At 43.1% G+C, this 26,038-nt stretch overlaps 2 protein-coding genes across 5 annotated transcripts in view; one reads left to right on the top strand and one right to left on the bottom strand.

The window, feature by feature from the left end:
- col4a5 (collagen, type IV, alpha 5 (Alport syndrome)) overlaps positions 1–12,950 on the bottom strand; it is an 87,400-nt gene extending 74,450 nt beyond the window's left edge. Inside the window, exon 1 of the mRNA XM_014207141.3 lies at positions 12,673–12,950. Coding sequence (XP_014062616.1) covers positions 12,673–12,762 — 90 coding nt within the window. The 5' untranslated portion in view covers positions 12,763–12,950. The remainder of the gene's footprint in view (positions 1–12,672) is intronic.
- Positions 12,951–13,731: 781 nt separating this feature from the next.
- LOC106608923 (uncharacterized) overlaps positions 13,732–26,038 on the top strand; it is a 193,503-nt gene continuing 181,196 nt past the window's right edge. For 3 of the 4 annotated variants that reach the window (XM_082977553.1, XM_014207144.3, XM_082977552.1), the window contains exons 1-3: positions 13,732–13,828; positions 13,998–14,135; positions 14,314–14,359. In XM_082977553.1, the coding sequence (XP_082833679.1) occupies positions 14,125–14,135; positions 14,314–14,359 (57 nt within the window). In that variant the 5' untranslated portion in view covers positions 13,732–13,828; positions 13,998–14,124. The remainder of the gene's footprint in view (positions 13,829–13,997; positions 14,136–14,313; positions 14,360–26,038) is intronic. The other variant, XM_082977554.1, reaches the window with a different exon arrangement.

Below are 26,038 nucleotides of genomic sequence, written 5' to 3'. Positions count from 1 at the left end.
CTGCCACTGGACTTTGTGCAAACTGGAAACCGCATATCCTGAGGCTGCATTCATTGTAGCCGGGGACTGAGGATAAATTCATCTGAGTATAACGCTCCCCGAAATTCTATCAACACATCTCCTGTGCTACACGCAAAGAGAACACGCTTGACTATTGTTACTCTGCCTTCCGGGTTGGCTACAGGACCCTTCCCCCGCCCTCCCTTTGGCAAATCAGACGACGCATCCCTCCTGCTCCCCCACCTATCGGCAGAGTCTTAAGCAGGAAGCACCCATGGTAAAGACTGTTGGTCTGACTAATCGGAATCTATTCTTCACCTTGACTGGGAAATGTTCCGGGTCGCCTCTGAGAATAGTACCGACGTATACACTGACTCGGTGACTGGGTCCATCGGGAAGTGCACAGAGAATGTTCTTCCTAAAGTGACGATTAAGAACTTATCCAAACCAGAAACTGTGGATAGATGGCAGCATTTGCGCCAAACTGAAAGGGCGAACCACTGCATTCAACCCTGGCAAGGTGACTGGGAATATGGACGTGTACAAACAGACCAGCTATGTCATCCGTGAGGCGATCACATTACAACAGCAGAAGAAGAAAGTGGAGTCGCAATTCAACGGTTCAGATACAAAACGCTTGTGCAGACCAGTTGGCTGGAGTGTTTACGGACATATTCAATCTCTCCCTATCCCAGTATGTCCCCACTTGCTTTAAGATGTCCACCATTGTTCCTGTACCCAAGAAAGCAAAGGTAACTTGACTAAATGACTATCGCCCCGTAGCGCTCAATTCTCTCATCATGATGTACTTTGAGAGGCTTGTTAAGGATCATATCACCTCCACCTTACCCAACACCCTAGATCCACACTTTTTGCCCTATCCCACTTGGACAAGAAGAATACCTATGTAAGAATGCTGTTCATTGACTACAGATCAGCCTTCTACACCATAGTGCCCTCCAAGTTCATCACTAAGCTCAGGGCACTGGGTCTGAACCCCTCCCTGTACAACTGGGTCCGAGATTTCCTGACAGGCCAACTGCAGGCGGCCCCACCGGGGTGTGTGCTCAGGTCACGCAGGTCTACAACTTTGCTGGCAACACAACAGTGGTAAGCCTGATTTCCAACAACGACAAGACAGCCTACAGGGAAAAGTTGAGAGCTCTGGCGGAGGGGTGTGAGGGAAATAACCTCTCCCCCAACGTCAACAAAACCAAGGAGCTGATCGTGGACTACAGGAGACAGCAGAGAGAGCACGCCCCCATCCACATCAACGGGGCCGCAGAAGAGAGTGTCAAAAGCTTCACGTTCCTCGGCGTGCACATCACTGAGGACCTGAAATGGTCCCTTCACGCCGACAATGTGGAGAAGAAGGCGCAAAAGCGCCTCTTCAACCTCAGGAGGCTGAAGAAATTCGACTTGGCTCCTAAGACCCTCCTACGAACTTCTACAGATGCACTATCAGGAGCATCCTGTCGAGCTGTATCACCGCCTGGTACAATAACTGCACCGACCGCAACCGCAGGGCTCTCCAGAGGGTGGTGCGGTCAGCCCAACGCATCACCGGGGGCACACTGCCTGCCCTCCAGGACATCTACAGCACCCGATGTCACAGGAAGGTCAAGCAGGAAGGTCAAGAAGCTCATCAAGGACCTCAGCCACCCGAGCCACGGCCTGTTCACCCCGCTACCATCTACAGTAGAAGGCGGAGACAGTACAGAGACAGCTTCTATCTCAAGTACCCTGCCCTGAACCTTAGACACTGTCACTAGCCGGCTACCAACCTGTACTCTACCCTGCAACTTAGAGACTGCTGTCCTATGTACATAAGAGGCACTGAACATGATATTGCTGCATTGTTGGACCTAGTAACATAAGCATTTCGCTGCACCTGCGATAACATCTGCAAATAAACTTTGATTTCATCCTACCCTACCTGTGTTTGTATGTGTGCACTTTATGTCCAACTGTGTGTGTGTGTGTGTGTGTGTGTGTGTGTGTGTGTGTGTGTGTGTGTGTGTGTGTGTGTGTGTGTGTGTGTGTGTGTGTGTGTGTGTGTGTGTGTGTGTGTGTGTGTGTGTGTGTGTGTGTGTGTGTGTGCGTGCGTGCGTGGCTACGTCTGTGTTCTGTGTGTGTGTGTGGCTACTTTACAATACCTGCATCCGTCAAAACATTTGACAGAACAATGGTATCACATAGACAAAAGCATGATTGGACTATTCAACCTTCTTACAGGCCCTGAATGACTGAGGCCTAAACACTCCTGAAATGTATGGTGTGTGTGTGTAAGTGTTATGTCTGAAAGGTTAGAATTGGAAGAATATCTGTCATACAGATAGCAAGATTAAGGGCTTCCGAGTGGCGCAGTGGTCTAAGGCACTGCATCTCAGTGCAAGAGGTGCCACTACAGTCCCTGGTTCGCATTGACCGGTCATGATTGGGAGTCCCATAGGGCGGCGCACAATTGGCCCAGCGTTGTCCGGGTTTGGCCGTCATTGTAAATAAGAATTTGTTCTTAACTGACCTGCCTAGTTAAACATAAATAAAGTACTGTTCTATTCTATTTGGGCCATTCCTAAAATACAACTGTGTGTGTGTGGTGTGTGTGTGTGTGTGTGTGTGTGTGTGTGTGTGTGTGTGTGTGTGTGTGTGTGTGTGTGTGTGTGTGAATAATCAAGCCTTTGTAGAGAGAGATGCATGATTTGGAGAGATGAGAGATAGACACTGAGACACCCCTACGGATCTCAATGTGCTGGCCCCACATCCAACCACCATGCCTTGATTAGAGACACTGCCTCATCCATATATCCACCATCATGCCTGGGATAGAGACGATGGGCTGGGGGTTCGGGGCTTGGAGGCTGGGTGTGTTGGGTTAGTACAGGGGCTGGGGGTTTGGGTTAGGGGGTTAGGACAGAGGCTGGGTCTTGGGCAGCCAATTCCAGGGATTGGAAGAGGAGAGGTGAAAACACCATAATCCCACCACCACGTCTAGGGAACTGACACAGAGACTGGGGTTATATGGATGAGCTGGAGCTGTGGATAAGGGCTGGGACTAGGGATGGACTGGTGATAGAGGTTAGTAGCTGGGGGTTGGGGCAGGACTACGGTAACCTCAGGGGCTGGGGGCACATGCAGCGAATAGGTTGATAGCACAAGCGTCGGCTGCAAGGATCCAAGATAAGAAATCAGGGGACTCCTTTCAAGCTTCTAGTGGGGTAGAAATGTACTGTACTCCCCCCCTCCGCTCTCTCTCACCCCCCCCCCCCCCTTCTCAGTCCCTCATCCTCTCTCTCTGTCTCTCTGCTTCTGTCACCCCACCCTGGCACTCTCTCAGCCAGACGCTGACGTCACACACGGACGCGTTTCATTGCGTTTCATTGTGTCTGGCAGACAAAAAGGGAGGCAGATAAGGCTGGGACTCAGCTGATGTGAGTGTGACAGCAGTGGTTCGACCTCTCTGTTGCTCTGTGACACGTCTAGAGCTTTGACAGTCATCTTGTGACACATCAAGTAAACAAACATAGCATAATGTGTCTAGCCAGCGCCACGCTTTCAGCTGACACCCAAAAGGTATCACCTGCAACCTACATGCACCGAACAGGGCAAATGTTGCCTGACTGAAAAAAAAAAAAAACGTTTTATTGTACAAGATCAGGCTCAATAGCACATGGGTCCCGATATCCTTTTCCTAACATGAGCCTTCCTTTCTCTTTCAGCTCCAGAACGTCACAAAGATGGAGACTGAGGTTCAGAACTCAACCTCCGGGCGAGACATCCGCAAGAGGCTTCTTGTTCTTGTGAGCCCTTGTGTGTGTGTGTGTGTGTGTGTGTGTGTGTGTGTGTGTGTGTGTGTGTGTGTGTGTGTGTGCCACTGACCTGTATCTACATCTGGGTACCATGATGAGACATCCTTTTGCTAAGGACCGACAGCCAGAGGTGCTCTTACTAAAGCTACTCTATAGTACTTAGTTGTAATCTTAATCTCAATCTAATCCAATCCATAAAGGGACAGGTTTTATCCCCAGACTAGAGGGTCTTTAAAGCAGGTCAGGTGACCCGTCAACCACCTGGCCTTGACCCCACAGATTAGGGGTGGTCTGCCCTGGGATGGCGTGAGAGAGAAAATCAAAAAGAGGAAGGTAAAGTGATGGTTGCTACTTGCGGCGGTGTAAAACCATTAGCGGCTCTTTCTGACAGTACAAGAATCAGGTGAAAATGGAATGGATAGAGGAGTGTATTGGTCTAGGTGAACGATTGTGCTGTTTCCACAAGTCATTTTGACCTAAATCAATAATCTGTTAATTGATTGTTTACCTCACGTTTCATTGTCACGTGCACAGGTATAGTGAAATGCCTTTTCTTGCTAGCTCTGTCCCAACAACGCAGTAATCAATATCAGTAGTACTTTCACATGAAGTAGAACAAAAACACACAAGAAATAGAAATAAGCAGAACACGAGACAGTAAGTAAGCTACAGTATATACATGGCCAGTTCCAGGGTCAGTGCCAACAACATATTTACAATGTGCAGGGATACTGGAGTGGTTGGGATAGATTGATTGTTTGCCTCTTAAAGTATTGAGTGAGGGAGAGGGAGAGGGAGAGGGAGTGGTGTGTGTGTGTGTGTGTGTGTGGCCACCTCTAAAGCCTTAGACCAAACATAGAAAGACTGAAGTAAACAGTCCCTAAAAAACAACCCAGTTTACACTGCTCTCCAAAAGGATGACAGGCAGGATGTAGGTCCACGGGAGGATGGAACGTGAGGGAAAGGGTGTGAGGGGGAGAAAGGGAAAGAGAGAAAATGGAGAGCGTGATAGACAGAACATGAAAGAATAAAATGGAAGGGAGAGAGAGAGAGAGAGGAGGAGAAGGAGGTATCAGAAAGAGAAAAGACGGGTATTAAGGCGTCTGCGTGTTTCCCAGCCGAAACAGTTTGGAAGAGTTTATGACGACGTTTTCGTTTCGGACTTCGGTGAGGGTTTTTTTTCGCTCAGAGCCGTTCAGAGCCGAAGTCTACGCCTCTTGGTTGGTGATTGGTCAACAGCAGGGAATCTTCAATAAAGTCTTTGTTGTCGTTCACATTTTGTTCATTGAGAAACACTGCTCCAAACATCTACAGTTAGATGTAAAAATCGCACGACTAAGATCTCCTCTGCAAAAACGTCAAAATGAATGGCAGATTTCTTGAGTTATCTTGGATTTATAGATATAGGAATTCGTTTTGTACATAGAGCAGTTTCCCTACACCTGTTAATCCTTCACACTGGAGTGTCAGTACCTCATTGGACGGCCAGCACAATCTGACACAGACACTTAATAGCCTTTACAAACAACCTAACCATTCACCCACTTGTTTGCCTTGCACGTAATTAGTATAGATTGACGGTAATATGCATTCCAGGCCCTATATTCAATATCGCTCTAGCCGAAGAAGAATATACATGAAGAATATACATATATATATATATATATATATATATATATATATATATATATATATATATATAAATAGTATATATAAATAGTAAAGTAATGTACAGATACTGGGGTATCTGTACATTACTTTACTGTTTATATTTTTGAAGACTTTTACTTTTACTTCACTACATTCCGAAAGAAAATTAAATACTTTTTACTCCCTACATTTTCCTTGACACCCAAAAGTACTCGTTACATTTCGAATGCTTAGCAAGGCAGGAAAATCAGTTAATTCTAGTGATGCACCAATATTACATTTTTGGCCGATACCGATATCCAATATTTTCCTTGCCAAAAAAAACAATACCAATACCTATACCGATATTAAAACATTTTGCGGCGTTTTAAACATTCTAGTACAGTTAAATAGTTAACACACACACATGGACGCAGCGGTCTAAGACACTGCATCTCAGTGCAAGTGACGTCACTACAGTCCCTGGTTCGAATCCAGGCTGTATCACATTTGGCCGTGATTGGGAGTCCCATAGGGCGGCGCAGAATTGGCCTAGTGTCGTCCGGGTTTGGCCGGATTAGGCCGTCATCGTAAATAAGAATTTGTTCTTAACTGACTTGCCTAGTTAAATAAAGGTTACACACACACACACCACATTGACCAAAAAGTTATTCTGCTGTTTAGTTGTTCATTTGTTCAGTCGTTTCATTCTCAACCAGGATTTCTCATACTATGGAACGCCGTTTGGGTCTTTGCGTGTCAAATAAACTTGTTGACCAATTAGGAACTGAATATGACTGCACCTCACATAATAATTTAACGCATTCATACATTTTTTACTTAGTTATTACACATTGATTACACTATCACTCGTATTTCATATGTCATAACCATTCATCGAAACGTATGCTGTGATGCTGGTAAAGTTGTCTCGCGCACCTACAGTGCTGGTCATTAAAAAAAAGCTAGCTGGCTCATGGATGCAAACAATGTTCTTCCCCAAAAACATAGCAAAACAACATCATTGGTTTCAGTAGCTATAGCTAGGTGTCATCTAAAATAACCCTAATTTATAAGACAGTTCTTATTTGATTAATGGTTGTCAGACCCATCTATGTGAAGCTAGCCACAATAAGGATTAGCCACAATAGTGGACTTTACGGTTAGCCTTCAAAATAAAAGTATGTCATTGATAGTGATGCAAATGAATACAAATAGTAGAATTATGCCATGATTGAATAGATCATGCTAAACGAGGTTGGAATGTTGTTATATAAAATCAACAAAAGACAATCATTTGTTAATTTGACAAAAATCTGTTGAAATCATATTGTATGTATTATACTTTAGAATTGCATTGCGGGCATAGTTATTTCACTGTACAGCCTTACCTATGGATTGTGGATCAATGACATGGGGTATCAGTCTACTCAGTGACACCCAGAGAACATTAGCTCTTATTGCGGGACTCTGAAACAACTGTGAATTGAGCCACATTTATTGTCAACCTACTGTATGTGTACTGAACACTATTCCCGAGGGAAGAAAATACTGCAAGGATGTTTTGGAGTCTGATAACTCTGAGGAGGACGTTGGGTAAAAATATTTTGGGTATTGAGGAGACTGATATCACATTTATTTGATCCCCAATCCTTAGGTAAAGCTGTTACAGTGCAATATGAATGTCAATACACACAATAGGCTGACTGGGGAGATTTCACACAGTCATAGTCCTGCGATAAGAGCTACAACGCTAATATTTGCGTAAATTCTTCACAGTGGTGTTCTGTGGGTGTCATCGAGTAGACTGTATACCCCATTTCATTGCTTCACATTCCAACCTTGTTTAACATTATCTAGTCTAAATATGGCATGATTCTACCAATTGGAACTTTCTGCATCACTTTCAAAGAGGTACTTTTATTTTGAAGGCAAACCGCAAATTCCACTATTGTGCCTAATCTAATCCTTATTGTGGCTAGCTTCACAACACATAACACGGTCTGGTCGAGCATCACTAGCCAGATGAAGCTAGCTGGCTGGTTAAAACGTTAGCTTAGAGCAACAGGGTTAAGCAGCTGGCTAGCTATTTATTTTCATGAACCAAAGTTAAATTTCAATAGGCGAACAACAAGTGGCTACCTAACTAATACTTACTCACAAGGATTCCTAAATCATTGCTAAGAATAATGAAAATGACTGCAGTTTCTACTGGCCATTGTTTTCAGGCTGGTTGTATTGGTGCTAGCTAGGTACCAAGCTAAAGCTAGCTATCGCAGAAGTTGTGGTCAAACAAATAATGCTTTATTACAAACACATCGTTCGTGGCCGGTGTTTGCTTGTTTGCAGACTTTTTTGTACAGCTTTGACAGTGCTACTGATGGTAGTGGTGGCGCTTGGCTTGCACGTGCAAATTCAGAACACACAACATTCTATAATAGAACTGTGTTATTTCACGTGTCAAATTAAAAGCTTATTATAGTATTATTAGTATTAAATAGTATTATTTGACGTGTATTTCTTTTGACACGAAAAGACCCAAACGGTGTTCCCTAGTATGTTGTGAAGCTAATAGCAGTGACGCTATTACTGTGTAACTCCAGTAGGGCAACATGTGTACCGGTGCTCGACCCTTCGGCGAAAGCCATCATCACCCATGACAGAGAACGGTTGATTGACAAGGGCAATGAATTCCATTATCTTGGCGTTAATGGATTTCGCCTTTGAGTTGTCTCACTGAAATGTTCTTACTCTTTCAAATGACTGCTCGACTTGTTGACTGCTCGATCCACACAGCAGACATTGTGGGCGAGGTTAGGAATGCTGTGTTGCACGTGTAGCGCAACATTTTACGTGGCGTCAATACGTCATGTACCTATGTTATATAGGTATGCACGTCAGCTTTGACATCGGTTTTGCACATAGGTGTTAAACTAGACATCGGGCCGATACCGATGTTGGCATTTTTAGCTAATATCGGCCGACTCTGATATGTTCACCGATATATCTCGCATCCCTAGTTAATTCACCCACTTATCAAGAGAACATCGCTGCTCATCCCTACTGCCACTGATCTGGAGGACTCACTAAACACATGCTTCATTTGTAAATGATGTCTGAGTGTTGGAGTGTGCTCCTGGCTATCCGTAAATTAAAATAAACAAGAAAATGATGCCATCTGGTTCGCTTAATATAAGGAATTTTAAATGATTTACACTTGTACTTTTGATACTTAAGTATATTTTAGCAATTAGATTTACTTTTGATTCTTAAGGATATTTCAAACCAAATACTTTTAGACTTTTCCTCAAGTAGTATTTTACTGGGTGACTTTCACTTTTACTTGAGCCATTTTCTATTAAGGTATCTTTACTTTTACTTAAGTATGACAATTGGGATCTTTTTCCACCACTGCTTTTGCCTACCCATCAAAACTGAGATTGAAAGAGAGCAACATGGGTATGTGTGTGCGCAAGTCTTGAATGTGTTTGTGTGTTTTAAAACCCGTTGGCTTGCGTGGCTGCCTGTGAAAGGGGTGGTGAGATCCCTCCTCTCCTCCTTTCCTCTCTCCTTCCCTCCTTCCTCTCCTCCCAGCAGGTGAGATAAAGATGGAATTTGCATGCCTTCCAGGAGAGAGGGAAGAAAGGGGGGAGGAGAGGCGAAAGAGAAAGAGAGAGACCGGCATAGAAAGACAACGGAGAAAAAGAGAGGGTCTGGAGAGAGGAAGACAGGGAGACAGGGAGCGAGAGAGAGAGAGAGAGAAAGAGACAGACAGACAGAGAAAGAGAGAGAGAGAGAGAGAGAGAGAGAAAGAGAGAGAGAGAGAGAGAGAGAGAGAGACAGAGAGAGAAGGAGAGAGACAGAGAGAGAGAGAGAGAGAGAGGCTACACTACACTAACTCTACCTGTGACAGGGGTCACCTCAGAAGTGTGTGTGTGCTCCCTGTTCCCTCATTATTCACACCCTTGTGCACTTTGAAGGAATGGGGAATAGAGGTGCTCTCGGCTATGACAGGTTCAAAGCAGACTGCTATGGTATAGATTACAGCTGAAGACTGGAGATGGCCATCCATACAAACTCATATAAGAGCATGGGCTACCAATGACTAAACCAGGAAACAGCAATGTATGGAATGAGTCTGTTATTACTAGAGAATGAACAATATATAAAAAATAACAATAAGCATACTATTTACAAAGCCTCACAATAGACACTGATTTGGATCATGGAAAACATATTAAAGAGGAAAGGTAGTGCCGTGGAGAGAAAGGGGGGAGGGAGGGAGCTAAAGAGTAAGAGAGAGGGACAGAGACTGAGAGAGAGAGAGAGAGAGAGAGAGAGAAAAGAGGGGGGGGGGGGGGGGAGCGTAGCTACACTAATCCAATTTCCAGAATTCCAAAGCAAATTCCGTCACCACACAGTGTATGAATTCCAGGTCAGATGACCAATACACACACCCTCCACTAGAGGGCCACATTGAGGGACGTGGGATTTGGGAACGCTGAGAGCGGAATGGGAATTCCAAGGGAACCCAATGGGAATGACTTCGGAAGAGAGAAAGAGAGAGAACAAGGGTGTGTTCAAAAGTCACATGTGGGCATTTCTATAGGAACAAGGTTCTTCATATAATAACCTCCACCAAAAACCATCAAAACACCTACTTTTCAGTATGCATTGAACTTCTATAGCCTGCATGGTGAGCTGAGCTTTCATTTAGGTTGTGTCCCAAACGGCACCTTATTCCCTACATAGTGCACGACTTTTAACTAGGGCCTGGGTAGGAACTACCCTGAACGTACGTATCTCTTCCTATATTACACACTGACCCTAGTCGCTATATAGTGCACTACATTTGACCAGGGCCCTATAGGGAATAGGGTGCCATTTGGGATGCATCCCAACTCTTCTTATATCACACACGGAGGGGAAAAAAAAGCTTTGAGGACACTACTCAGTTGGTCCACACGTAGAGGAGAGAACCCTAATGGTCCAGCCGTTCCCACTGAGATGCCCGCCTGCTGCCAAACACATTTAGTTCTTACAGTAAGTAGATATAGGGAGGTCAGACTTGGCTGAAGTCAATTTCTCTCATCTGCCTTCCTCTCCTTCTCTCTTCCCTAGCATCTCTCGCTCTCTCGCTCCTTCCATCTCTCTCTCCCCCCCTCCCTCACACTCTTTCTCCTGCACTGTGAATAGACATAGGATTCCACATGCTCACCAAAGACAGCGCACACGTCAGTCTTCTCTGGCAAGGTGACAAAGCTGTCCCTCTTTTCTTCCGTAGCTTTCTACTTCTACTCTTCCTTCACCACTCCTTGCATCTCCTCCTCTATATTCCCTGTCTGTTCCATTCCTGTCTTCTCTTATCTTTCCTCATCCCTGAGTTATTTCTATCTCCCTCATTAACTCTTTGCATCTCTCCTCCCTCCCTGTCTTTATTCCCTCCTTACCGCTCTCTCTCTTCACCTCATGCTATGGGAGTCTCAAAGGGGGCGGTCCGTCCCCTACATAAAGCGCATTCCAGAGGGACAGTGGAACTCTCTCTCCAATCAGAGCACAGGGAAGAGTCCATCATTCCTTCCACCTCTGTTTGAAACGCCTTGACAACAATGACACTCTGGGAAGTGAAAGGCGCTCGGACGTCACGCCTTAACCACAGATCTAGAGTCAGATTGGCCCTAATTAAACATAACCTCAGTACTAAACTTAACCATAAGCTGGCGATGTATTACCCCGTGCCAGTGGTTCGTTGAATAGCTTATTACTGTAGTCTACGGTAGTACTGTAGGGTTAGCTGTCTGTTCTGCCTGTAGCTCTGACAGCTAGCCACACCTCGGTATCTCACCTGAGAAGGCTAGTTCAGTTCACTCTCTCCACTGCAAGGGTGCAGCGCCAGTTGTGTCTGACTTTGTGAGTGCAGTGAGCAATGAGTGTTATCAATATGAATGAAATTGGATATTCATTTCCATAGGATAGTAAAGTACTGTTATACTTTGATTTCTGACGAGAGAGAGGGGGCAAGAGAGAGAGAGAGAGAGAGAGAGAGAGAGAGAGGAGAGAGAGGAGAGAGAGAATGTCTACATGTTGATGTTTACTCCCTGAGTGTCACTGTCTCGTTGAAATGCATTTATGCATTGATTGAATTGTTCCGGGACAAAAAAGTTATTTTGTTGCTTTTTCACGTGTAAAATAAACAAAGCTCACTGCATACTCACTGTGAAGAGCATTTGACAATTTATGTTAATGATGATCAAATGACCAATGAATTAATGACTATTAATATTGTTTATGACTAAATAGAAATACTGATGCATACATTGTATAAATTCACTTTTAATTTGAGTCCCTTTAATGTCAACTTTGTGTGATGTGAAATAGGTTGTTGTTTAATATCACATGCATTCATTGAGTACCTGTGACATGGAAGAGTTTTGAGGGTAAAACATTCAAATGTTGTAACCTTGGACATCATCTGTGATGTGATGCGCCCCAATACGCAGTGACAGCGGATAATGTTAACTCTCACTTTTTAACAAGCAATGAAAACACCCATTCTCTTGACCCATTCTCTTGACTTCTTGTCAAAGTTCCATTTAAATGGCACCAAAAAAAAATACAAAAGAAACAGGCTACATCATCGCAACTGTGCGCATTGTAACAGTGTTCACACTACAAGGAGGACACACATTTCTTGCAAGAAAATCTTTTCCACTGACATTAATTAACGGACAAAAAAAGTAGGAAAAGACACAGTGCGACATGCTTCTTACAAGTCCGCCGGTGCAGAACAGATCTAGAAAAAAATGTATGCCCGCGAGCTACAGCCGGGCTCCCGTGGCCCGCACTCCTTCCCTCAGAACTCTGAACAACTACAAAACGAACGCGGTCCCTGGAATGGAGCTTGTTCGTAACTGTGCAATAACGCTATAATAACGCACGGACCATCCGTGTAAATATATAATTAGTATAATTATTCATGCACTAAAAGTTGAAAACACATTTTGGTAAAAGTAGGCTAGAACATGAGACTTATTATTAGACCGGGGGGCAGAAAATGAACACTTGTTATAAAGTATCCCGTCTACTTATACACTTTCGCCAACAAGACGCGGGTGGGTTTGGAGTCCGGCCCGTTTGAAGCAACCTGTCGCTGTTTTAACTGTTTGAATTTTCTCGATTTCATTCGAAATACATCGACAAGTGTGTGAAAGTAAATTGTAGGCTGGCTACTCACCGCTGATTCCGACTCCTGGACCACGATACACAGGGTTACGAGCACCAACCCCACCGCGAGATTTCGCAGACTCTTCAAGTTTTTATTCATTTTTTTTTTTAACAATTCTGCCTCAACTAATCATTGACAAATTCTACAAAAAAAAAAAACACATCAGAGAATTGTCATATTGTTCTGCTAACTCGGCGATAGAACAGAATAGTTTTCAGAACGCAGTAGACAGATTGTTGTTTCCAGTCGTGGGACCGTTCCCTTCTGCAAACCCCTGACTGACTCTATCGACTTGCCAACCTGCTACAGCCGGATCTACTTTGGATCAATGCGCATGCCCCTGACACTTGCTTCAACAGGTCTTGTGTGCGATATAGTATGCAATATCCCTGAACTTTTAAACAAACCAAACAAAAAACAAAGATTGTTTTGTTTGTATGCTAAGATATACAACTAATAAGTAGTTATATTTTGGTGTAGGCCTTTTTTTTTTTTACAGTGGCAAACATACACTCACCAGTGTAGGGCAATTTTTCGTTGCCTCAGGCTACAATAATCTGTTTTTACCTAGGCTCAAATATTTATTTGACATTTTAAAATGTCATCCTAACATGTTGCATGTCATTACCATACTGGTTTAGGGGAATACTTGGGGCCTTTTTTTGAAAGATCAGGGAACGTGGGGGATTATGTAGACAATTCCAAAAAGATCACCCTTTCTTGACGAGTGATACGTTATTCATTCATTTTTCTCCTCTTTTGCAGTTGACTAGTGCAGTTTGAACATCTTTAGGCCTACAAAAGCAACCGAACCCAAGATATAAACTCAAGGTATCACACGTGTTTTCAGCATCCACCGTTCAACATTCAACATCCATAGCCTGTCACACGAAAATGTATATTCGATCTCCTGTTTAATCGAATTGAAACATCAAAAGAACATCTCATTTGCTTGTAATCACTTTGTTCGAGTAGTGAACGTGTGAGCTAATGGTGCTTTCTAACGTGTGCGTTAAAGTGGTAACCAGCGGGTAAAGGTAGGCTATGGAATATGAGTGGCATGGCTAAGCCCCACCTCTCTTCTCTGCTCTCATGCACTGCGAAGTAGCTGCGGTGCGTGAAACAAGTCCGACAGGGGACGAACGTTTTCACAACTTGAGCTTTGGTGAGTTTTAACTTTCCTTATTATTTATAGCGCAAACCGACGGAATGACCTAACTATTTGAACCAGTGCTAACGAAAATAACCGTTTGGTGCGTGATTCTTTCCCCCTTTTTTGAAATTGCACTGCTTTTAGCTCTCTCTCTTCTTGCTTCTCGTATTTCCCGAAACAGAGACGCTTTTTTTGGATTCTTCAATGAGCTCGTCTAGGCACTTGTAGCGGCGGCTAGGAGGGAAGACGGGACTGGGGGAGCACTACAGGAAAACTACCTGAGTTTTCTCTTCCAGTCGCGATTCAAAATGAAATTCTGGTGCGTTTATTTTAGCTACAAATTATATGTTGCCATAGTGGTATAGTTTGACATTGCTTATCAGCTGTTCTGTGTAGCCAACTATATAGAGCGAATACTTTCTTACAAAGTTATTAGGCCTGCGAATTGGATTATTTGAAAAGCCAGACGAATATATAATTGTTTATTTATTTTATAGGATTTGTGTACTCGCTGTCAGCTGGGCAGTAGAAGCGACACTCGGGGTAAGTGCGATGTGTTTCCTCAACTTCTAGTGCCTCTCGAATCAAGTGTGCGCATGTATAATAATCTTCAAACCAATTATGCGGCTACAGCCTTGACGTTTTTCTTCTTCTTCTATAGCCGCATTGCAAGTCTGAGATGTAGAATTTAGGGCAACATTGTGGCAAACAATAGCATGCATGACCAGGCTCGGTGTAGACTAACGGACATGCATAGCTCTATTGCGCGGAGTGGGGTGCTCTCTCACTACATACATTCTGTATCCTTGGGCTATATGTAGGCTATTTCAAATGCTTGTATCAGGCGCTTGGATCTTGTACATGTATTTAAAAATATATATAGACATGTGAAGAAAGTTTTTTGTTATTATTATTGTAAATAATTCACAACATATTCACGCACAGTGTAGTTTTGTCGCTCACTGCAGTTTTGTCTATGACATTGCACAGTGTGCCTGGTTTATGCTGGATTCATTGGGTAATGCCTTCTCAGAGAATCACCCATCCTCTTTTGGGGGGAATTTAAATATTTGCCTTGTGTTTATTGGACACTGTCTGTATACTTTTGAACGCTGATTACAAGAGCCCACCAGTCAAATTGCTGACTGACCTTTCATGCATAATTTGAGTTTTACACATTTGGAAGTAGTCTTTATTTCAACATCACACAGTGACAGTAGAGATGGAATTGTTACTATTATTATAATTCTCATTTTAAAATAATTTACAAAGTTAAAACGTACATAATTTATCCCCATGAATGAGTTACAACAATAGTATTTATTGAATCATTTTTTATGCTGTCTGTACAGGCAGAATTGGGACGGAATATATCACTGCATATTTGGTAGGCCCGCTCAAATTCGTGAAAGATCCAAACCCCGCCTCTTATGAATATTCAAAACCTCATTAAGACTACCCGTGACTCCAGCCACACCTGAGACCAATTCCTTCACTGTACGGTGTAGGCCTACATGTCATTGTAATAATTGTGCTCAAGAACATTCCGATGTGAAGTTCGTACTTACTGCATACTTTCAACAATAGTATGTAGCCATCAGTATTGCCATATTCCCTTGATTTTTGTGCTGCCAAATTTGTATGGTAATGTTATCAGGATTTAATTATGATTATAGTGGATATAATGATTGTAGGCTCGTTTTAAAGTCATAGTTTACACGTTCTTAGAAATTCATTCATTCATCTGATTTACTGGTCGTTCATCAACACATACAAAATTTACAAGCAACTTTCTATGAAAGTTTGATTACAAAATCAACTCTTGATGCCCTAGTCTTTGTACTAAGACTGAGACACACATTCCAAGAAACCATTGTAGCTAAGGGAGAATTGACCTCATGAGTTAAAGCCTAGGTGATGGTTGCTCTGTGAACAAACCAAGTCTACCGGTCCCAAGCAGACTTCCTCTCCATGCAAGAGTATTTAGCCGAACTACACCCTGCATGATCGAAACGGTCTATTCTAAAGAAAAAACATGTTGTTTGCGAGATACTTGTAGGCTGTGTACAGATCATATCTCTTAAGAGGCTGAAAGGCTTAATACATGGATTGTGTGAGTGTGTGTGTGTGTGTGTGTGTGTCTGTGTGTGTGCGTGTCTGCGTGTGTGCGTGTGTGTGTGTGTCACTACAAGCAGCTGAAAGGGTAGATACATTGGCAAGAAAAAGTATGTGAACCCCTTGGAATTACGTAGATTTCTGCATAAATTGGTTATACAATTTGAACTGATCTTCATCTAAGGCACAACAATAGACAAACACAGTGTGCTTAAACTAACAACACACAAAGTATTGTATTTTTCTTGTCTATATTGAATACATCACATACCTTTAGGTTGGAAAAGGTATGTGAACCCCTAGGCTAATGACTTCTGCAAAAGCTAATTGGAGTCAGGAATCAGCTAACCTGGAGTCCAACTAATGAGATGAGATTGGAGATGATGGTTAGAGCTGCCCTGCCCTATAAAAAACACTCTCTTGCTATTCACAAGAAGCATTGCCTGATGTGAACCATGCCTTGAACAAAAGCGATCTCAGAAGACCTATGATCAAGAATTGTTGACTCACATGAAGCTGGAAAGGGTTACAAAAGTATCTCTAAAAGCCTTGATGTTCATCAGTACACGGTAAGACAAATTATCTATAAATGGAGAAAGTTCAGCACTGTTGCTACTCTCCCTAGGAGTAGCCGTCCTGCAAAGATGACTGCAAGAGCACAGCGCAGAATGCTCAATGAGGTTAAGAAGAATCCTGGAGTGTCAGCTAAAGACTTACAGAAACCTCTGGAACATGCTAACATCTCTGTTGACGAGTCTACAATACGTAAAACATTAAACAAGAATGATTTCATGTGAGGACACCACAGAAGAAGACACTGCTGTCTAAAAAAAACATTGCTGCACATCTGAGGTTCGTTAAAGAGCACCTGGATGTTTCACAGCGCTACTGGCAAAATATTCTGTGGACAGATGAAACTAAAGTTTAGTTGTTTGGAAGGAACACACAACACAATGTGTGGAGAAAAAAAGGCACAGCACACCAACATCAAAGCCTCATCCCAACTGTAAAGTATGGTGGAGGGAGCATCCTGGTTTGGGGTCTCAGAGCCTGGAGAGCTTGCTATGATCGACGGAAAATGAATTCCCAAGGTTATCAAGACATTTTGCAGGAGAATATAAGGCTATCTGGCTGCCAATTGAAGCTCAACAGAAGTTGGTTGATGCAACAGGACAACAACCCAAAACACAGAAGTAAATCTACAACAGAATGGCTTCAACAGAAGAAAATACGCCTTCTGGAGTGGCCCAGTCAGAGTCCTGACCTCAACCCGATTGAGATGCTGTGGCATGACCTCAAGAGAGCAGTTCACACCAGACATCCCAAGAATATTGCTGAACTGAAACAGTTTTGGAAAGAGGAATGGTCCAAAATTCCTCCTGACCGTTGTGCAGGTCTGATCGGCAACTACAGAAAATGTTTGGTTGAGGTTATATGCTGCCAAACCAGTTATTAAATCTAAGGGTTCACATACTTTTCCCACCCTGCACTGTGAATGTTTACACGGTGTGTTCAATAAAGACCTGAAAACGTATACTTGTTTGTGTGTTATTAGTTTAATTAGTTTGTCTATTGTTGTGACTTAGATGAAGATCAGATAAAATGTTATGACCAATCTATGCAGAAATCCAGGTAATTCCAATGGGTTCACATACTTTTTCTTGCCACTGTACATAAGTATTGTTTTTCTCTCTTTGGGCTTTTGCCCAGTCCGTCTGGTCATTGTGGTTCCACTTGAGAATTATTATTATTGTGGTTAGTTAATGATGATGAATTATTTAAAAGGTCCCTCCCTATATCCCTTATTGTCAACTGAGTCATCTTAGTTAAAGTTAGGGTTACGTTTAGGCATTAACTCCAAAATCTTTAGGTTAGGCATTAACTCAGAATGATTGAGGTCATGTTTAAGGCTTGGGTTAGGCTTTAGAACTTGCAACATCTAGAATCAGAGGCAGATGCTTATGCCCATCCGCCATCCCCTTCCACAACGACCTAGTAAAACTGAAACTACTTGAAGGTAACAATGCTCACTCTTGACCCTAGTGGCCAGTTCCCACGTAATCTCCCGACGTCCTCAGACATGGACGGACGTTGAATACTGACTTGTATCACGGGTGACCTGGCTGTTGTATCACCACCCTCAATGGTGGTCAGGTTATCAAGCGTAAGTCAATCCATTAGTCCAACCTCCTACTTCTTTGTTGTCCTGGGGAGTGTGGCCTGAGTGAGTGATGGATGACTTCATTGGGTGGTCCTCTAAATAGTGGGACAGTGGGCATCTCCATGGTAACAGTTTTGTGGTAGGTATGGTCTGGAAGAGGTCCAGAGATCCTGTGTGTGTGTGTGTGTGTGTGTGTGTGTGTGTGTGTGTGTGTGTGTGTGTGTGTGTGTGTGTGTGTGTGTGTGGTGTGTGTGTGTGTGTGTGTGTGTGTGTGTTTGTGTGGTTAGAGGAGTTTATGTGGTTAACCAGACTAGCCAGAGATAGCAAAGGGGTTACACTTTCACCTCTACTGTATCTCAGAGAGAGGTGGAGCGTGTAAGGAGTCTCTCTCTCTCTCTCTCTCTCTCTCTCTCTCTCTCTCTCTCTCTCTCTCTTTATTTCTCTCCTCTTCTTTCCCCCCCTCTATCTCCTCTCCTCTCTCTCATCCCTCTCCCCTATCCGTCCGTCTCTCTCCCTGCTACTGCAGACAGATAACATGTCTTTATCACACCCCTATCCACAGGGTTTGGAGATACCAGACCAACACTGACACACTCACACAGTGTCTTCACAGTCACACACTTCTGTTCAAACAAGCCAAATCAGACTTTGATCAGCATAAATTCAATTTGAGTGGAAGTTTGGATTTGCCCCTACATTAACAGTTTGATAGATGGGTGCAAAATTCTTCAGTCTGAAAACAGAACATCACGTCAGTCTATGAGCACTCCACGGAGGAAGTGCTGGACTGATGTCTGACACAGCTGATGGCAAACTGTTTTTCACACACCCGTGAAGAAAGGAGAGGAGCGGTGGAGGAGGGTGAGATTAAGCCTAGGTTTACATGACAGGAGGAACAGGAAAAATAGAAGAAAAAAACTGCAGAAAGTGGCATCTAGGGAGTTTGAGTGAAAACGCGAGTTCATCCCTGCACTGCTCAGAATGTCATAGAAAGATATTTAGTAGTGAGAGTTTTCTAAAGGAGACAAATAGAATGGGGAGTTTGTCAGATAGCGTCAGTCTGGCTATCTTCCCAGTTCTCTTCAAATAGATAGGAGATATCTCAGACACGTCATGGCCACATCAACACTGATAGGTGAGCCAAATATTGATATGCTCTATCTGTAGATAGATTGTCACTTTTACTTGTTGGGTCCTTACTGAACATGTGGCACTTACAACCTATAGTATGACATTTGGTTATGAATGACTCATGAAGCATCTATGAAGGTCTTATGAAGGGTTTATAAAGGCTTCATAAAACCTTCAATTGTAATTCCTTTGAATTGGGAGTTTATATTTCTATTGATCTGTTTACACGTCCATCCTTCATGTTGTTAGGCAGTGTTGTTAGGAATTAAATTACTCAGATGATATGGATGAAGTTGTTGAGAGTTTGTCTCCGGGGAATAGTTCCAACAGGCAGATGTGTATATTCTGTGTCTTGTTAAAGACACAGGGAGTCACGGAGTGTGTTTGTGGGTGTGCATGTGCATGTCCAGCCCTCTTCTACTCTTCATCTGAATGTTTACGTTGACACTTTTGTCCTTTATCTCATCCCCCCCCTCCTCCTTTCTTTCATCCCTCCCTCTTATCCCTCCTTCCCTCGCTCTTGGGTGGAATTCGCTGCCTGGCAGAACATGTTGGGATCTCTTCCTCTCCGCAGGTGTCACCTCTACACTTACAAAAAAGAAGTGCTGTCTAGAACCTTAAAGGGTTCTTCGGCTGACCCCAATAGGAGAACCCTTTGAAGAACCCTTTTTGGTTGCAGGTAGAACCCTTTTGTTTCCAGGTTGAACCCTTTTGGTTCTATGTAGAACCCTTTTGGGTTCCATGTAGAATCCTTTCAGAGGCCGAATAACTATTTTGGAACACTTTTTTCTACGAGTGTAGAACATTCCTCCACTAAGTGAGAAAACTGATCACTTTTGATTTGTGGTTCCTACCCCTACCCCCACACTCTCCTCACCCTCTCCTCCTCCCTGTGTGGATATGCATGGCCCAAGGGGGTGGAATGCAATAGAAGGCTGTCGGTGCCCAATGGTGTGTGTGTGTGTGTGTGTGTGTGTGTGTGTGTGTGTGTGTGTGTGTGTGTGTGTGTGTGTGTGTGTGTGTGTGTGTGTGTGTGTGTGGTGTGTGTGTGTGTGTGTGTATATTTCAGTGAAGGGTAAAAAGCGCCAGAGGTAACACTTACAGACCTAAGTCTAAATGACCTTAGATGGTTGAGATAGTCACAGGTTTTATTGAGGGTTAATATATGCTCCCTGGGGTTAAACAAAATAGGAGACATTTATGTGGTCGGAACAGCTATTTAGGAAAGTTCAGTTCTTAGCGGTGACTTCCTAAAAACATGAATATCTGAATGTTCAAAGTGGTAAAAAAAAAACGGTTTAAAAAATATGGGTTGCAGGGTTAAGTGAAAATAATAATGAAGGAAAATATATTAAAAAATATATATATAAAAAAAATTGAAAACCAAATCTGTTTTGAAATGGAAAAGCCAAAGCGTAGGCAGTAGGCAGTATCCTGTGGACCCTTGTGTGTGTGTGTGTGTGTGTGTGTGTGTGTGTGTGTGTGTGTGTGTGTGTGTGTGTGTGTGTGTGTGTGTGTGTGTGTGTGTGTGTGTGTGTGTGTGTGTGTGTGTGTGTGTGTGTGTGATCCGGTGTTTATGTTACCTGATGAAATTGCTGTACAATATGATCTTGTTTTCATCTGATGCACATTCAGATGTCATAAATCAGCACTGCAGAGCTCTCCCTGTCCTATGCCGTGCCTTGATTGTATTACTGTTGATGATATCTGGAAATGTGCATGTACACCCTGGCCCATCTACTGTTGCTAACCCCAATTCTAACTTGTGCTCTGATATCTGCTTCACTGATTTCTGCTCTCGTAAAAGCCTGGGTTTTCTGCACGTTAACACTAGAAGCTTATTACCTAAAATGGATCAATTGAACGTGTGGGTTCACAGCTCCAATCCAGATGTGTCGGTCATTACTGAGACGTGGTTAAGAAAGAGTGTTTTGAATACTGATGTTAACCTTTCTGGTTATAACCTTTTTCGCCAAGACAGATCTTCCAAAGGTGGGGGAGTGGCAATCTTTACCAAGGAACACCAAGTCTATCCCTAAACAATTTGATTTGCTGGTTTTAAGCATTAAACTTTCAAATAGTTCTTTGTTGACTGTTGCTGGGTGATATCGTCCTCCATCAGCACCAGCCTGTACCCTACCTGCCCTAAGCTCTCTCCTGGCTCCTTACACTACGTCTGAATTTTTCCTGCTAGGTGACCTAAACCAGGACATACTTAAACCACCTGACCAAGTCCTAAAGCAATGGGACTCCATACATTTTTCTCAGATTATTACCAATCCCACAAGGTATGACTCCAAACACCCAGAAATGGCTACTCTCCTTGATGTTATCCTCACAAATAATCCTGATAGGTATCAGTCTGGTGTTTTCTGTAATGACCTTAGTGATCACTGTTTTACAGCCTGTGTTCGTAATGGCTGCTCAGTGAAACGACCTGTCCTGATTTGTTATAGATGCTTGCTAAAACACTTTAATGAGCAAGCCTTCCTTCATGAATTGGCTTCTATAATATGGTATAGAATACTCAGACTGACTGGCTCTCATTCAGGCAAATGAGAAATAAGTGCACTCAGGCTATCAAAGTTTGTTACTTTAAGGAGCAGTTCTCTCTCTGTGGGTCTAACCCCTAGAAGTTCTGTAAAATGGTTAAAGACCTGGGGAATAAACCCTCCTCCTCACAGCTGCCCATGTCCCTTAATGTTGATGATGTGGTTGTTACTGACAAGAAGCACATGGCTGAGCTCTTTAATCACCACTTCATCAAGTCAGGATTCCAATTTGACTCAGCCATGCCTCCTTGCCCGTCCAAAATTTCCTCATCTCTGCTGTCTCAGCCACAGTCACCATCACCATGGGAATACCCCAAGGCTCAATCCTAGGCCTCACGCTCTTCTCAATTTACATCAACAACATAGCTCAGGCAGTAGGAAGCTCTCTCATCCATTTAAATGCAGATGATACAGTCTTATACTCAGCTGGCCCCTCCCCTGATTTTGTGTTAAATGCTCTACAACAAAGCTTTCTTAGTGTCCAACAAGCTTTCTCTACCCTTAACCTTGTTCTGAACACTTCCAAAACAAAGGTCATGTGGTTTGGTAAGAAGAATGCCCCTCTCCCCACAGGTGTGATTACTACCTCTGAGGGTTTAGAGCTTGATGTAGTCACCTCATACAAGTACTTGGGAGTATGTTTAGACGGTACACTGCCCTTTTCTCAGCACATATCAAAACTGCCGGCTAAAGTTAAATCTAGACCTAATTTCCTCTATTGTAATCGCTCCTCTTTCACCCAGTTGCCAAACTAACCCTGATTCAGATGACCATCCTACCCATACTAGATTATGGAGACTTAATTTATAGATCGGCAGGTAAGGGTGTTCTCGAGCGACTAGATGTTCTTTACCATTTGTCCATCAGATGTGCCACCAATACTCCTTATAGGACACATCACTGCACTCTATACTCCTCTGTAAACTGGTCATCTCTGTATACCCGTCGCAACACCAACTGGTTGATGCTTTTTTATAAAACCCTCTTAGGCCTCACTCCCCCTATCTGAGATATCTGCAGCCCTCATCCTACACATACGACACCCGTTCTGCCAGTCACATTCTGTTAAAGGTCCCCAAAGCACACACATCCCTGGGTCGCTCGTCTTTTCAGTTCGCTGCAGCTAGCGACTGGAACGAGCTGTAACAAACACTCAAACTGGACAGTTTTATCTCAATCTCTTCATTCAAAGACTCAATGATGGACATTCTTACTGACAGTTGTGGCTGCTTTATGTGATGTATTGTTGTCTCTACCTTCTTGCCCTTTGTGTTGTTGTCTGTGCCCAATATTGTTTGTACCATGTTTTGTGCTGCTACCATGTTGTGTTGCTACCATGCCGTGTTGTCATGTGTTGCTGCCTTGCTATGTTGTTGTCTTAGGTCTGTCTTTATGTAGTGTTGTGTTGTCTCTCTTGTCATGATGTGTGTTTTGTCCTATATTTATATATTTTAAAATTATACAAATTTTAATCCCAGCCCTCGTCCCCGCAGGATGGCCTTTTGGTAGGCCATCATAGAAAATAAGAATTTGTTCTTAACTGACTTGCCTAGTTAAATAAAGGTTAAATAAATAAAAATTAAATGAATCTCTCTTGGTCTTGCTGCACTCTCTCAGTCAGGGGAACATACCTTAGGTCTGGAGGATGCAAGAAGCAAAGGTTTCTATCTATTCCCTCTCTCCTTCTCTCGCTCTTTCGCTCTCGCTCTCTCTCTCTCTCTCTCTCGCTCTCCCCCTCTCTCGCTCTCCCCCCTCTCTCTCGCTCTCCCCCTCTCTCTCTCCCCCTCTCTCTCTGTTCTGACTTTGTGTTCTCTGTTTTCACTTTTTTGTGTGGGTGGATGGAGGTGGGCTACCTAGGGCTGCAGTCCAGCTCCTTTCTCTCTCTCTCTCTCTCTCTCTCTCTCTCTCTCTCTCTCTCTCTCTCTCTCTCTCTCTTCTCCTGTACCTCTCATATGACACTCACAGGAGTTCTAAACTGCCCCTTCCTCATATTATTCTCTCTCTCTCTCTCTCTCTCTCCTCTCTCTCTCTCTCTCTCTCTCTCTCTCTCTCTCTCTCTCTCTCTCTGTGTCTCTCTCTCTCTCTCTCTCTCTCTCTCTCTCTCTCTCTCTCTCTCTCTCCTTCTTCCTCTCCTTGGGTTTCTTCGCAGGTCATATAACCTAAGGCCCTTACAATGAGATCGTTAGGAGACCTATAAACTATACAGTCAGGGCCATTATTATTTGCCATAAGGCACTCAAGTAATACTGCAAAAAACATTTTGTCCTTAATACAAAGCGTTATGCTTTGGGCAAATCCAACGCAACGCATCACTGAGTACCGCTCTTCATATTTTATAGCATGGTGGTAGCTGCATTATGTTATGGGTATGTTTGTCATCGGCAAGGACTAGGGAGTTTTTTTTAGGATAAAAAGAAACAGAATACAGCTATAAGCAAACAAAAATTCCTAGAGGAAAATCTGGTTCAGTCTGCTTTGCAACTGACACAGGGAGACAAATTCACCTTTCAGCAGGACAATAACCTTAAACACAAGGCCAAATCTACACTGGAGTTGCTTACCAAGACGACGTTGAATGTTCCTGAGTGGCCTAGTCACAGTTTTGACTTAAATCGACTTGAAAATATATGGCTTGACTTGAAAATGCCTGTCTAGCAATGATCAACACTCAATTTGACAGTGCTTGAAGAATTTTAAAAAGAATAATGGGCAAATATTTTACAATCCAGGTGTGCAAAGCTCTTGGAGACTTACAAAAAAATACTATGCCAAAGTTGTTTCTACAAAGTATTGACTCACGGGTGTGAATACTTATGTAAATGAAATATTTCAGTATTTCATTTTCAATAAATTTGCTAACCATTCTAAAAACACTGTCATTATGGGGTATTGTGTGTAGATGGGTGAGCAATTTTTTTTAATCCATTTTGAATTCAGTCTGTAACATAACAAAATGTGGAATTAGTCAAAGGATATGAATACTTTCTGAAGGCACTGTGTTACACAAAGATCTAAATTGATCTATACTCCGATTGCCCAAGCAATACTCATACCCACTAACTATAGCTAGTCTTATGCTCTGTTCCATTGCACACTCCACTCGCTCTGTCATTAATACATTGTGTACTGGAATATCCACCAGATCTTATATTTACAACTTTGTGTTTGTAATGTTAAGGTGATAACCCTAGTTTGACCTTGCAAAGCTGTCATGAGATAGGCTACCCTTGCTGTCTTGAATCTTTACTGACTTCTATAAAACAGACAGTGTGTGGGATAGGATGACAAGTCATACCTGCAGAGACCCAGGAATGTGTTGCAATGCCCTCTCTGTGCAGTATAAACACAATGAAGGTTAAGACCATTCAACAAATGTGTGTCGGGGTGGAACGGTGATGACAGTCTTTATTTGTGTTTTTAGCAGTGTTTATCACATCTAAAATCACTGATAGGAGCACATTAGATCTTGGACATCTATATTGTGTTTGTTAGCTAGCACCTGAATCAGTGCAATGTTTGTATGTTTTCTCCTTTAGAACCTATGAAATAACCATACATCTTCCAGTTGTAGTTCTAGTGGTTGCATGGTGAATGTCCCACACTGGCATCGTTTCAAATATCAAACCTCTCTATAGAACAGTGTAAGCTTGTCCCCTTATTGGTTGAGGTAAATATAAGGTCAGAGTTAAGCGCAACACAAAAGCTGAGGGCTGGCGTGTAATTGGTGGGGGTCGTGGCTTAACATTCCTTCTTCTTAAGGTTTGTTTATCACACTTTGTCTACTTTAGAAAAAGGAGAAAAGGGGAAGAGAGGGAAGGGTTATTCTTCCTACTGTCTCCTGTATCTATCTGTGCCCTTGAAGCATCTTTGAAAAGGTGACGTGAGCCTACCAGTTGAGCTAAATGCCTTTTATGCTCGCTTCGAGGCAAGCAACACTGAAGCATGCATGAGAGCACCAGCTGTTCTGGATGACTGTGTGATAACGCTCTCGGTAGCCGATGTGAGCTAGACCTTTAAACAGGTCAACATTCACAAAGCCACGGGCCCAGGCCAGATGGATTACCAGGACGTGTACTTAAAGCATGCACGGACCAACTGGCAAGTGTCTTCACTGACATTTTCAACCTCTCCCTGAGTCTGTAATACCTACATGTTTCAAGCAGACCACCATAGTCCATGTACCCAAGGAAGCGAAGGTAACCTGCCTAAATGATTATCACCCCGTAGCACTCACGTCGTTAGCCATGAAGTGCTTTGAAAGGC

Source organism: Salmo salar, chromosome 07 (assembly GCF_965601325.2).
Source record: "Salmo salar chromosome 07, fSalSal1, whole genome shotgun sequence".
Lineage (NCBI taxonomy): Eukaryota > Metazoa > Chordata > Actinopteri > Salmoniformes > Salmonidae > Salmo > Salmo salar.
The sequence above is the reverse complement of the archived record's forward strand: the minus strand, read 5'-3'. Positions and strand labels throughout refer to the sequence as shown.